This window comes from Narcine bancroftii, chromosome 12 (genome assembly GCF_036971445.1).
Source record: "Narcine bancroftii isolate sNarBan1 chromosome 12, sNarBan1.hap1, whole genome shotgun sequence".
In the NCBI taxonomy this organism is placed as follows: Eukaryota; Metazoa; Chordata; class Chondrichthyes; order Torpediniformes; family Narcinidae; genus Narcine; species Narcine bancroftii.
In genome coordinates this window covers 98,912,164-98,926,845 of record NC_091480.1, presented here as the reverse complement: position 1 = coordinate 98,926,845, position 14,682 = coordinate 98,912,164, and the positions used below count along the sequence as shown (strand labels likewise).

Here is a 14,682-nt window from a genome sequence, read left to right as displayed (position 1 = left end):
GTTTATCTTTGTGCATACATGTGACAATTATGGGGTGTGTGTGTATATAGAAACAGTCCGTTTGTATATGTGCAGTCAGATAATGATAAACAAGAACTTGAACTTTATTAGGATTATTTGACATTTATTCCAAAATTCCTAGTTATTTCCCTTAATAAATATTTAACAGTGTTGCGGGAATGTTGGGATATTCTTGTAATATAATGGATTCAGAAAATAAAACCCATTATAAGGCTTCAACTGGCCATTTCATGACTACATGATTTCACCCTATTATATAAGCATTGCATTTGTTCCACCCCACCTTTCACTCTTCCCCATCACCTCACACCCCAACAACTACTCCCCAATCCTGTCCCCACTCTCCAGAATTGAACAGAAGCAGGTGATGTTGGAATTCAAAGAGAAGGAGAGTTGTCATTTTCACCATCACATCTGAACATCCTTTGCAACCAGTGAAATGTACTTAACTATTGCTGCATTTGAATCGCAGGGAAACATGGCAAAGCAAGATCCCATTAATTTTTTTAACAATGGTAGTCAAGGAATAAAGTTATTCATAACAGTACATGTTCCCCACAACATCCTATTTTGTTTTGTGTTTCAAAGTCAGGGAAATATTGCTTTACATCTTGCTGTTGATGTGAGCACCTCCTCAACTGATGTACTGAAGGAATCTTCCATCATTATTCTGGGAATTGTCCGTAACTGTTCCTTGATGGTATATTTCATTATGAATGCTTCACACTTCACCTCCAAGCTGGAACTGATTCACTCATTTATTCGGACAGGTTGACAAGCTATTGTCAACCAATAGGACATCCTATTTCGAGTTCTAAGTTGCTCATATCCTGAATATGTAATTGACTTAATCCCTTGTAGATCGATCTCAAGCAATATTTTTCACTTCTTCCCCAATGGTGCTAACTTGAAATAGAAAAGCATAATGATTTTGGACATATCATCAGAAAATATCCACAATAGCAGACTGATTCATCGGTTCACCTGTGCAATTGGACAGTCAGTCAGTTCTAATAATGTCACTTTTGCCACAGGGAATGTAAGCAGACAATGCACTGAAGAGGGTTGGACTGAACTGCTTCACTCCTACTCTGTGGCTTGTGGAATCAACATCCACAACGTGGAAGACAACATCAAGGTCAGTGTTTTCCTTCCATAGTTGGCATTTCAGTATTAAGAACATAGGACACAGTATGGACCCATTGGCCTACAATGTTGTGCAGACCGATATAAACCTATTCCACGATCAATCCAGCCCTTCACTCACTCACAGTCAAAACCTCCCCCCCCCCGTATTTTTCTTACATCCATGTGCCTATTTTAAAAAATATTTTATTTAATATAAAACCACTTAACAAACATATCACAATGTTTCAAACTTAATCCAAGTACATGTGGAATTTTATAAAAAAAAACAAAGTGAAGAAATACAAAAGAAAGAAAAACCTATAAATTCCCCCATCCCTTCCTCAACCCCCTACAAACTAAGAAAAAAGTAAAGGGACAAGAAGGGCACAACAGGAGCTCTTCAGTTTCTAGAACTTTCAACAGATATATTCATAGAGACACATAATAGAAAGGGAATGTTTGAGATTCATTTAAATTTTAATACCAACAGTTTGTAAATATGCACTCCATATTTCACAAAATGTATGATATTTATATCTTAAATTGTAACTAATTTTCTCAAGTGGAATGCGACTCCGAACTTCTGCCTGCCATCTGTCCGTTCCCAAATCAGTATCCGACTTCCAAGTTATAGCAAAAAATTTTCTAGCTATTGTCATGGCAATTTGAACAAATTTTACTTGATACATATTCAATTTTAATTTAGGTTTAGTTCCTCCAACATCTCTCAGTAAAAATAACATTGGATTCTCTGGGAATCTTACTCCAATTATTCGTTCTAATAAATTATGCAAATTGAGCCAAACGGTTTAATTGTGGAACACTGCCAAGACAAATACAAAAAAAATACCAACTTCTTGTCCACATCTAAAGCATAAATCTGAATAAATATAATTCATATTGTGTAACTTTTGTGGTGTTAAATATAAATGATGAATAAAATTATATTGAACTAACTGATATCTCACATTTCTTGTACTTCTCATACTCTCTCTACATCTCTGAATCCATCTACGTTCATTTCTTTACTTATTTAAATCTACCTCCTACTTATGTCTTGATTTATGAACTCTTCTTTTCAAGCCTCCTTTTGTAATAATTTATACATCTCTGAAATGAATTTCTTTCCATCCCAGTTTTTAATAATAATTCTACATCTGTCTCCACTGCTAATACTAAATCTTGATAAAAATTTCACAAAAGAATCTTTTAACTTGATAATAATCCATGTGCCTATCTAATAGACTTTTAAATCCCCTAATTGATAGAGATTGATTGAATAATTCATCAACAAGCATTTTCACTACATCATGGCACATTAAAAAGATAGACCTCAGTCTCTACCATCCAGCATGTGCTTTGCTTCTGTTTTTTTTTGCCTTCAGACCCTCGTTATCATCAGTGATGACTTCTACAAGGGACTGGTTTTGCCATTAGATGGGCACAGAGCCTTAAAAGTTTCCTTTCACGTACTTTTTTTTAGATATAACCTATTTTATGATTTCCTGTCGTTACGGAGTCCCGAGGACCCCAAAAACCAGCACCAATAGATACGCCCACAACACAGGGTTACTTCAACAAAAGTTGTTTTTAATTATAATTGAACAAGAAAACAGCATTAGACTTTAACTTATTACTTAACCTAATTAATCCCCCCTCTAATACTAGGCACAGGTGTGCGTAATCTATATTTAAGATAAGAAAAGTTCTTTGGACCACAGTCCAATCTCACTGGTTGCAGGCAATTCTTGTACTGTGCACAGAAGTTAGCATTAAACAAAGTTCACCAGGCTTTAGTGTTTAACAGGCAAATGGTTACCACTCAAAAGGATTCTTGCTGATTTTCAGAGAGAGATTCCTTTTCCATGACATCCGCAGCTGATTCCTTCTCAATCAGCTTTGCTGACAGAACTTGCCCCCTTCAGGGTTCTCCAGGTGATCCTCTTTCTTTCAGGTCACCTTTCAGATCACCAGTCTTCTCCTTTGACCAGACAGCCTTCCAAAGTTTGCCAGGTTGTCCCTCTGGAACTGATTTCTGTGACTCCTTCTCTCTCTGTTTTACACCCTCCCTCTCTGAGAGCAAAACTGTTCTGGCCTGCCTGCAAAGATCACCGGCTCTCCCAGGCAACCTGCTGAATGTCGCTCCTCTGCAAAAAGCATTCTGCAAAAGTCCTGCAAATATTTGATTTTTAAAATGTATGTGTGCAAGCTGCTCTAACAACTCCTCCCAAAAATGGGGATTATGAAAGACAACTTTAAACTAAACACAAAGATAATTTCAGATTTTCTGTTTAAGGTAGGAAATTAGAGAAACATTAAATGAACTTTTATTGAATTTAACATGCTTAATCACATAATGTACCTTTGTGCTTTTATTGTGCAAATGAGACTGGTCTTGAAAATGATTATTTTTATTATTCAGGGAATATTTCTGCAGGCAGTGAAGATTAGTTACACAGTTGGACACAGCCTGTCTCTCCTCTCCCTGATTGTTGCTGTCACCATTCTATGCCTCTTCAGGTTGGTTCTTCTCCTGACATTACAAAGGCATTTTGTTCACCATGATCATAAAACAAAAGAAAGAGATTGCCTCATCTTATTTCCCCACATGAACTCTCATGAACCTGAACATGATCATTTCTCATTCATGTCCTCTACCATCTCTCACACTTCCTTTACCACTTTGTACCATGCCGAGTCTAATCAGAGGTAATAATAATAATTCCTAATTAATGTAACCCTAAGGGTATTTGGAGTCAAGTGTTTAAAATTCAAGGCTCAGCTTTTGTGGAAAAATAATAAATCAGAGGTTTTCTAATAGCCCACTAAAATTTTACAACATTGCAAGTTTGTGGAATGGGATCTAAGCCCACAACTCCAACTCTCAGGCACAAGAAGGCTGCCACTGATCTACCGCCTTGATATGGAGGTGGACAAAGCAGCTTTGTATAAGATGACTGAGGACCGTACACAACCAACAAAATCCATAGCCAGCAGTTTACAGTAGATAGAGAGTAGAGTCAAAGAGTCAAACAGCACTGAAGCAAGTGCCTATTCTCCACATTCCGTTCAGCTCAAGTTCCACCACTCTTCTCGACACTGGAAGCTATTTACAGTGAATAATTGTGCTATCTAATTGATAAAATGGTTAATTATTTGGAAAGATATATAGATAGGATGGGTTTAGAAGGATATGGGCCAAATGCAGGGAGATGGGACTAGTATGGATAGGACATTTTGGTTGGCGTGGGCAAGTTGGGCTGAAGGGCCTGCTTCCACACTGTGAGTTCATTGGAATGTGGGAGGAAACAGGAGCAACTGATGTGGAGGGAAATGCATATGGGAGAACGTGCAAACTCTGCACATTAGCACCCGAGGTCAGACTTGAACCCTAGTGCTATGTGACAGTCGCTCCATCTGCAGCGCCCTGTGCTGCACTGCAGGAAGTTTGTTTGTGAACCATTTGGCATCATTTCTCATGGAAGCAGTTAGGAGTGGTGGACAAGTTGTCATTGAAAGATGAGCACAGACTCAAAGAGACCAGTGACAAGAATGGCAGGGTAAAATTCCACCTCCATCCCAACTGTCCAGGTGATCTTAGGCAACCTGGGACATCAGTTTGGATTCAGGAATCGATTGGCATATACTCTAATCTACCATGACAAAAAAAAATAGAATTAACCTTGACACCATGAATAACTAGAATCAGAGGCATTGAAAGGAAGAAACACAGAGGTTTGTCAAAGTTAGGAGATGTGATGGTAAGGTGAGCAGTGATCCAGTCAAACCAATTGATAAAACTCATGGAATCATTCTAATCATAGCACTGAGAGGGAAAAGAATTACGGGCCAATAGCTCTCATTGAAGGTTCACTTCCAATGCAATGTGGAGGAGCTTCTCACTCGAGCTTAGACTGGGCAGTTTTACCTTTGGACTGAGCTTGACAGGCACATCGTCCAAACTAATAGACTGTATCGGTGAGACCAAATGCAGATTGGGTGACCACTCTGCTGAACATCTATGCTCCATGTGTGAGTCCACCTTGATCTTCCAATAACCAACCATTTCCATGCCTTAACTATTCCTACAATAACATACATGTCCAAGGCCTCACCCATTGTCAGGGTGAACCTGAGGGACAACATATCATATTCCTCCCATACAGCCTTAAACCTGACAGCATGAACATGAATTTTTCCAATTTTTTGGTTGCCCCCACCTCCCTTTGGTTCCACTGTCTCCAACTCTTCTTTACATACTATTGTTCTCACTCTCTAACTTTCCACCAAAGTGGTCTCTCCCTCCACCAGTCTCTCAACCTCTCCCACCTTCTGTCCAATACCCTGTCACCTAACCCTCTGCGTTCCTCCAGCTTCTCATTATTTGAGCGTGACGTTGTACCCATCATACAGTCTCACGGTGCAGAAACAGGCCCTTTGACCCAACCTGACCAAAATATCCCACCCACACTAGCCCCATCTACCTGCTTTTGACCCACATCCCTCTAACCCAATCCTATCCATGTATCTGTCCAATTTGTTTCTTAAATCTTGCAGTACTACTTGCCTCAATCACCCCCTCCCAAAGCTCATTCCATACACCCACCACCCTCTTGTGTAAAAAAAATGTAACCCCTCAGGTTCCCATTAAATATCTCCCCCAACTTTACATTAAACCTATGTCGTCTGGTTACAGATTCCACTACTCTGGGCAAAAAACTCTTGTTCATTCACTAATCTCCGCATTATTCTTCTTGTCACTACGACTCTTTCAGTGGCCATCCAAGATCAGAGAGGGAAAGGCAGGAACAACAGAGGGAAGAGTGAAAGGATAAACTGAAATGAGGATGTGATGGGCGGCAGAGGAAAAGTAAAGAAATATGATACCAAACTAGGCGGTAGGAGAGGTGGTGCTGAGGATACTGAATGGTTGCAGAGAGACTTGGATAGATGAGGAGAACGGGCAAAGAGGTGGCAGAGGGAATACAATGTTGGAACGTGTACAGTCATGCACTGGAAGAAGAAATAGACGGGCAACCATTATTTAGATGGGGAGAAAATTCAAAATTCTGAGATTCAAAGGGACTTAGGAATCCTCATGCAGGATACCCTAAAAGGTTGACCTCCAGTCGAGTCAGTGGTGAGAAAGTGAATGTAATGTTGGGCATTCATTTCTAAAGGGATAGTATCCAAGAGCAAGGATGTAATGTTGACATTACATCAAAACAGAACAATCATGAAGGGTTGTAACCCGAATCATCAATCATTCCTTTTCTCCCACAGATGTTGCTCAATCTTGTGAGTTCATAAAACATTACAGCACAGTACAGGCCCTTCAGCGCATGATGTTGTGCCAATCTACAAACTCCACAAATAATTTAATTCTTCCCTCCCTCCCACCTATAACCCTCTATTTTTCTTACATCCATGAGCCTATCTAAGAGTCTTATAAATATCCCCATTGTACCAGTCTCCACCACCACTCCTGGCAGTGCATTCCAGGCACCAACCTCTCACTGTGTAACAAACATCTCTGATATATAACCATATAACCGTTTACAGCACTGAAACAGTCCATGTCGGCCCTTCAAGTCCGTACCGGTTCACTTGAACAACTCCACTAGCTCCTCCGCAAACTCCTGAGGAAGCAGAGGCTCTCTTAGGTCGGTACATCCTGAGATTTTCCAGGTCCTCATAGATTCTCTTTATAAGACCCCGTTTTCTTGGATACTTTACTCCGTTCCATTTCTCTTTATAAATCGCTGTTCTCTGGGAATCTTTACACATGTTCCTTTTCTCTTTATAAGTCCACATCCTCTAGGATTATTTACTCCATTCCTTTTCTCTTTATAAATATCCGTTCTCTGGGATTCTTTGTCCCTTTTCTCTTTATAAGTCCCGGTTCTCTTGGATTCTTTACTCCTTTTGTTTTCTCTTGATACGCCCCTGATCTCTGGGAATCTTTACTCTGTTCCTTTTCTCTTTATTACTCCCCATACTTTGGGATGCTTTACTCCATTCCTTTTCTCTTTATAATTCCCCGTTCTCTGGGATTCCTTGGTGAAATTCCTCTGACATCTGAAAATAGCATGTCCTTGCACATCTCGCCTAAACTTTCCTCCATTCACTTTAAACAGATGCCTTCTGGCATTGACTATTTCTACCCTGTGGAAAACATGTTGCTGTCTACCCTATTGGTTATTGCCACCTTGGGGAAGACATTTTGGCTGTCCATCCTATCAATGCTTGCTGTCTACCCTATTGGTTATTGCCACCTTGGGGAAGACATTTTGGCTGTCCATCCTATCAAAGCTTGCTGTCCACCCTATTGGTCATTGCCACCTTGGGGAAGACATTTTGGCTGTCCATCCTATCAAAGCTTGCTGTCCACCCTATTGGCCATTGCCACCTTGGGGAAGACATTTTGGCTGTCCATCCTATCAATGCTTGCTGTCTACCCTATTGGCCATTGCCACCTTGGGGAAGACATTTTGGCTGTCCATCTTATCAATGCTTGCTGTCCACCCTATTGGTTATTGCCACCTTGGGGAAGACATTTTGGCTGTCCATCCTATCAATGCTTGCTGTCCACCCTATTGGCCATTGCCACCTTGGGGAAGACATTTTGGCTGTCCATCCTATCAATGCTTGCTGTCCACCCTATTGGTTATTGCCACCTTGGGGAAGACATTTTGGCTGTCCATCCTATCAGTGCTTGCTGTCTACCCTATTGGTTATTGCCAGCATGGGGAAGACATTTTGGCTGTCCATCCTATCAATGCTTGCTGTCCACCCTATTGGTTATTGCCACCTTGGGGAAGACATTTTGGCTGTCTATCCTATCAATGCTTGCTGTCTACCCTATTGGTTATTGCCACCTTGGGGAAGACATTTTGGCTGTCCATCCTATCAATGCTTGCTGTCTACCCTATTGGTTATTGCCACCTTGGGGAAGACATTTTGGCTGTCCATCCTATCAATGTTTGCTGTCTACCCTATTGGTTATTGCCACCTTGGGGAAGACATTTTGGCTGTTCATCCTATCAATGCTTGCTGTCTACCCTATTGGTTATTGCCACCTTGGGGAAGACATTTTGGCTGTCCATCCTATCAATGCTTGCTGTCTACCCTATTGGTTATTGCCATCTTGGGGAAGACATTTTGGCTGTCCATCCTATCAAAGCTTGCTGTTCACCCTATTGGCCATTGCCACCTTGGGGAAAACATGCTGTCTGTCCACCCTATCTATGCCTCTCATAATCTAGTATGCCTCTACTAAGTTGCTTCTCATCCTCTATTGCTCTAAATGAGAAAAGTCCTAGCTGGGTCAACCTTTCTTCATCTGTTGTTTTCTAATCCAGTTAACATCCTGGTAAAACATGAAAATCTCCAGACACCGAGATAGAAGTAAAAACACAAAGCTGGGGAAAATCAGCAGGTCAAACAGTATACTTTATGTAGCAAATATAAACATAACCATATTTCAGGCTTGAGCCCTTTATCAAGATATGAGTAAAATGTAGGCAGGTGCCCGAACAAAATGGGACGATGATTCTGGGGATGGAGTGGGAAGTGGATATATTTACATCCTGGTAAATCTCCTCTGCACCTTCTCTAAAACTTCCATATCCTTTCTATAATGTGAGGGAAATGAATGCAATATTCCAAGTGTGGTCTACCTAGAGTTTTATAGAGCTACACATTACCCTATGGATCTTGAACTCAATGCCACACACTATACATCTTCTTAACCACCCTATCAACTTGCTCAACAACCTTGAGGCATCAGTTGACTTGGACCCTAAGATCTGCTGGAGGGACAGATTGTGTTTAGATTCAGATTCCAGTACTTGCAGATTTGTGTATGACAACAGTTTTGCTTGGCTCAATGTCTGGGCTTTGGTGACCTCTGGACAGAAGATTGAAGAATCTCGGGCTAGCACTTTTGCAGTGTGATTGGAAAAACTAGAACACAAAATCATTGGGAGATTTTGCCCTTAAATGTTCTGTGAACCTGAACCCAAATTCTGACTAAGGTGCTTCTTGTTCAACCATCTCCAATTAAAAATATCATTATTTATTTTACAGAAATGTGCATGCCCATGCCACTTATTCTGAATTTGAATTTAATCTCCCAATTTGTTACCATTGCAAAATATCAAACACTGAAGTAAAAATTTGTACCATCTCGCTGTCAGGAAATAACAATGAGAAGCAGTCCCTTGCATATCCCAGCAGGGAAATTGGTGCTGCAGAGAGTTGAAAAGGTAAAGATGCTCAAGCCATTGATCCAAGCTGCATCAATTCCCTAATTTTCTCTACCACAGGAGCTTCACCACTCTGCAATGACAGATAAATATGATGAGAGTTTCCAAGCTCATTTTGAGGGCGTGGAGTGAGTATTCAAAAGGTAGCCTACAGCCACCATCAACTGCATATTCTCGGGAGTGCATACCTGCTGACCTATAGCCTCCTCGAAGGCTGTACTCGCACAGGTTAACGGTTGCCTAAGGGTGGAGGAGTGGGATTGGGCCATTTCTGTAACTAGAGTGGGAGGAGCAATGGATGAAGGGGATTTTGATGGGGTTGGAACCTGGGTCTTGGAGGTTGCAAGGAAGAAAGAAAGAAAGAAGAGTTGGCACCCCATTACAGCAAAGATGTGGAAGCTTTGGAGAGGGTGCGGAAGAGATTTACCTGGATTGGAAAATATGTCTTATGAGCCAAGGTCAGTGGAGCTAGGGGCTTTTCTCTTTGGAGTGATGAAGGATAAGAGGTGGGTTAATAGAAGTCTACAAGGTCAAGAGAGGTGGGAGTAGCAAACACCAGAGGACATGTGTACAAAGTGAAGGGAGGAGAATTTAAGGGAGACATCAGGTGCAAGTTTATTTTTACACAGAGAGTTGCGGGTGCCTGGAATGCCTTGCCAAGGGGGGTGGTTGAGGCTGGAACAATTGGGGCATTTAAAAGATTCTTAGACAGCCACATGAATGAAAGAAAAATAGAGGGCTAAGAGATAGGGTGGGTTTAGCATTTTTAGGGGAGGTTAATGTAGGTCATCACAACATTGTGGGCCACAGGGCCTGTACCGTGTTATAATATTCTATGTGACCCTGGGGTAGAGGCTGTGTAGTCAGGGCATTGCTTGGTTGGGTTTGGCAGGGGTGCAGTGTCGAGTCAGTCAGTAGGGAAATTTCTTGTGAGAGATCAAGATGTGTGGAGGAGGCAGAATGATTAAAACCAGGGCTTCTCAGCACATAGGTCACTGTATGTCAGGTATAGAACATTTCAGCGCTAATAGTTAGGGGATGTCACTGCGGGGAGAGAGGAGTGTGTAGACGTTACTTTGGGAAGAGGGGAATGCATTCGCAGTGTTGCTGTCAAGACCCACGTTGCCCATTAAGACCTACAGTCTTGCATACTGCGGGGAGATGGGAGTGCGAAGATGTCACTGCGGGTGAGGGGAGTGTGGAGGTGTTATTCCATTATATTTAATTAAAATTATAATAAATTAATAATTTTATGTTCATTATATTTAATTTAAAATATAATAAATTAAATGCCATGTCTGTCGCCAAATTTCAGGTGCCAAAATATCCAAAGGTCTTTTTTTTTGCCAAAATATCCGGCGCCAAAATGTCCAATTTCACTGTACGTCATGTCATTGGGTGGATGCAGACTTCTTGGAAGTGTTCACCGTAATGTCCAAAGGGAGCATTGCATGAAAAACTGTGACATCCATTCCACCTGATCATAGAAAATGTGTCCAGGATCAGCTGGGACCCCGAGCCCTGAAGACTTCATTCAGATTCCAGGGCCCACAATTACCCAAAAATGGCCATTTTCATGTAAACGCTGGAAGGAAATGATTTTCAACAGTAAAACAGTGAAAATTTTAAAAAATTCCAAATTAATTTTGAGGCATCAGTAGGCAAATGATTCATGATTAGTGAATTGATTTAAGGTTATGTTATTGCAGTATCAAACTGTTTGAATGAACATAACATTTGCACACACATGAATAATTGAGAGTGGATATGAGTGAACACGGCCAGTGAAGCAAACCTCAAAACAAAACTATCAATTGAGGTAAATAATTCGAAGCAGGGCAAGAAATGAATCTTCATGAACACAGTGAAATCAGAATTCTGGAATAATGAGGGTAAGTCAGAATTATTGTCAAATACATCACAAAATTCCTTGTTTTGCAACGGCATGACAGTAGTGCAAGTATTCGATTTCAAAAATTATGAAGTGTAAAAGAGGAGAAAGTGAAGTAGCGTCTGTGGTTCATTGTCCATTTAGAAATCTCATGGCGGAGGGGAAGAAGCTGTTTTTGTAATGTTCCGTGCTCGTCTCCAGGCTCCTGAACCTCTTTCCTGATGGTAGCAATGTGAAGAGGGCATGGCCTGGGTGGTGGAAGACCTTGAGGATAGAGGCTGCTTTCTTGATGGAGTGAAGACTGGTGCTCGCGATAGTACTGGCTGAATTCGCATCTCTCTGTAGTCTTTCCCTGTCCTGTGCATTGGCACCTTCATACCAGACAGTGATGCAACCGGTCAGAATGCTCTCCACGGAACACCGGGAGAAATTTGCAAGAGCCTTTGGTGACCTACCGAATCTCCTCAAATTCCACACAAAGTATAGCTGCTGGAGACCCTTCTTCATGATCCCATCGACATGGAGGCCCCAGGACAGATCTTCAGAAATGTTGACGAAGTTTAACGAAAGAAATTAGTGTTGGCAGTGAAGTGGTGAGGTACAAAAAAAAGTAATAATAATTAAACGTTACGACAGAGCGATGACTTGGATGGGGTACATCCATTGTGTCCATCAGACAGTGATGGACACAACTGCCACTCTGTGGTGGAGCTGTCACTGCAGTTGGCCAGATGGATACTCGTACAGTCAGTGGCTATGTTTCAGCCATAACAATGAAGTGCTTGGAATATTTCCTAGTAAACTAGCCCCACCTTTGCTTCTCCCCCACTCATTCATCTTTCCTCCTTGAATGTACTTCAGACTCGATGAAGGATCCAGATGTGAAACGTTCACTGTACCTTTCTTGGTAGTTAGATTAGATCTAAAATAATTAGATGTACAGCACAGTAACAGGCTCTTCCAACCCTCGGGCCCGTGCCACCCAAATGTGCCAATTAACCTACTAACCTGTACATTTTCAAGGCTGGGCTAAAAATTGAGCACCCAGAGGGAACCCACGCAGAGACAGGAAGTAGATACAAACACGTGACAAAGTGCTCTGGGTTTCCCAATCGCTAGCCCTGTAATAATGTGCACCAACTGCTACATGAGACCATGCCACCCAAAATTATCCTCTGTGGACAAACTTTGAATCTGAAATCACCTGGACAGCTGTTGCATAGTGAGGGTGGAATTTTATCAACTATTTTTGCCACAGGTCTCTTTATGCTTGTATCATCTTTCAATGACATCTCACCCAATGCATCTTCCAAAGAGTTCTCAGAAGGAACGGGTAGGTCAGATGGTTCATAAGCAGCAGGGCAGCATGGTGGCCTAGCAGATAGGTGTGCCACACTACTTCACCATCTGGGTTCCGTCCTAACTTCCACTGCTGTCTGTGTGGAGTTTGCACATTCTCCCCATACTTTCACCCAGGGGAGAGGTCTGGAGGGTTATGGAATGGGAGCAGGTCAATGGGACTAGCAAAATAATGGTTGGCACAGACTAGAAGGGGCAAATGGCCTGTTTTCTGTGCTGTATCATTCTATGAGTTTCTCCCCTGTTGCTCTGCTTCCTCCTTCATCCCAAAGACGTGCAGTTTGGTGATTCAATTGCCCAGTATAAATTGTCCCCAGTGATGGAATGTGGGGGGAGTTGATGAGAATGTGGGCAGAATAAAATCTGGGATGAACTCAAGGTCAGTGCAGACTCAATGGGCCGAAGGGCCTGCTACTATGCTGTATCCATCTGTGGCTCTATGACGACTGAGTAACTCAGTGATTGTATTAGTTAAACGTCGGTGAATATGATTGTCTTAACATACTGTGTGACAGTCCAGCAGGGAGGGATCTGTCAGAATGGTCAGACCCCAGCCCCCCCAACTCAGTGCCCCCCCTGCCAAGGGGGAATCTATTGGGCTGTAACGTGATAGAATTTTGAAGACAAGGTAGAAGTAACAATATGGAGCTTTATGCTCGAATTACAACAAAGTGCTTTTGCTATATAACTAGCGAATGCAGCCAAATAAAATATATTGGACTCAAATTTCAGCTCTTTAATTAGTCTAATAACTTTATAAAATATTTTCCAAATACAAAAAGCCCAGGAATTAAGTGAAATTCATGAAATTTATTTGAATTAGGTCTTTAATTTACAAACGCAGAAGGTATTTTATGGATCACCCTACGTTTCCCATCACTAACGCACGTGCACACCAGCCACAGTGAATTACATTTACTTCTTGTTGCCTGGTGCTTGATTGATGTAATAAAAGCAGACAGAATTTAAATGAGCACAAATGCACCACAGATTTGAACTTGATCATTGAAGCAAGCCCTGGGGTGTTGGTGAGAATGTCAAAGGCTTCTCTCATTGATCATTGCTTCTGCTGGGAACTTTTCTGTATGTTTTATGAGATTAATGCGGCAGGTGGCAAAGCACTAAGTAGAAGCTAAGTAGGTAGTGTTTCCTTTAAAAAGTTAACTTAGCAGCTCGTGCAATGCTATTACCAGCATCAGTGACACTGGTTCCAATTCGTCACTGGCTGTAAGGGATTTCTGAGTTCTACCTGTGTCTGCGTGAGTTTCCTTCGGGTGCTCCGTTTCTTCCTGCCCTTCGAAACCTACTGGGGGTTGTAGGTTAATTGGTGTATTGAGGTGGCACTGGCTGGAACGACCTGTTACCATGCTGTGTGTGTGTGTACATTTAAGTTTAAAGAAGGGGACTGGAACTTTCAAAGCCTGTACAGATGGATTATTTGTTTGCTTGTGTAAGTGTTTTAAAGAGTAGGAGTTAAAATATAAAGCTGCCACAACCCAGCTTCATGGCAGAATAAGTTCAAGTGGCAGAAGAATGCAAGAAAATAGGAGGAGGAGTTAGCGTTCTGATCATTCCAGCCTGCCCTCCACTCACCACGATCTGTCCCAGATCTCAGCTCTCTTCTGTGACCATTTCTCATGGACCTGCCCAACGAGGTTAAGAACTCCATGAGTACACTGCATGAGTATGCCTACAGCTGCAGTTTGCAAAGAACATGAGCATTCTCACCATAATCTGACAGTTTCTTATTTTCATGTTTTATTAAAACTGTATTTTGATTCTCAAACAATCATAGCGATGTTTGGACTTGTATCTCCCTGGTATTTACCTCCAGAAAATAGTTGTAGAGTTTGGGTGCCCTGCTAGTACTTGTAAATTAATGATGCAGCTTAATGAAAATATAGCAAAGTTAAAACCAAAAAGACTCGTCATTTACAGGAATGACAGAAGGTGTCAGACCTGTGTAGCTTCACAGACAGAACAGCTAACCTGACCTGACCTTATCCAGAAATCTAC

At 41.6% G+C, this 14,682-nt stretch overlaps 1 protein-coding gene and 1 long non-coding RNA gene across 11 annotated transcripts in view; one reads left to right on the top strand and one right to left on the bottom strand.

Moving 5' to 3' along the window:
- Positions 1-14,682, bottom strand: part of LOC138746752 (uncharacterized) — a 96,274-nt gene that overhangs the window by 29,020 nt on the left and 52,572 nt on the right. The window lies entirely within an intron of this gene.
- Positions 1-14,682, top strand: part of LOC138746751 (vasoactive intestinal polypeptide receptor-like) — a 46,318-nt gene that overhangs the window by 7,138 nt on the left and 24,498 nt on the right. The window contains exons 3-4 of the mRNA XM_069905125.1: positions 1,056-1,159; positions 3,572-3,669. Of these exons, the coding sequence (XP_069761226.1) occupies positions 1,056-1,159; positions 3,572-3,669 (202 nt within the window). The remainder of the gene's footprint in view (positions 1-1,055; positions 1,160-3,571; positions 3,670-14,682) is intronic.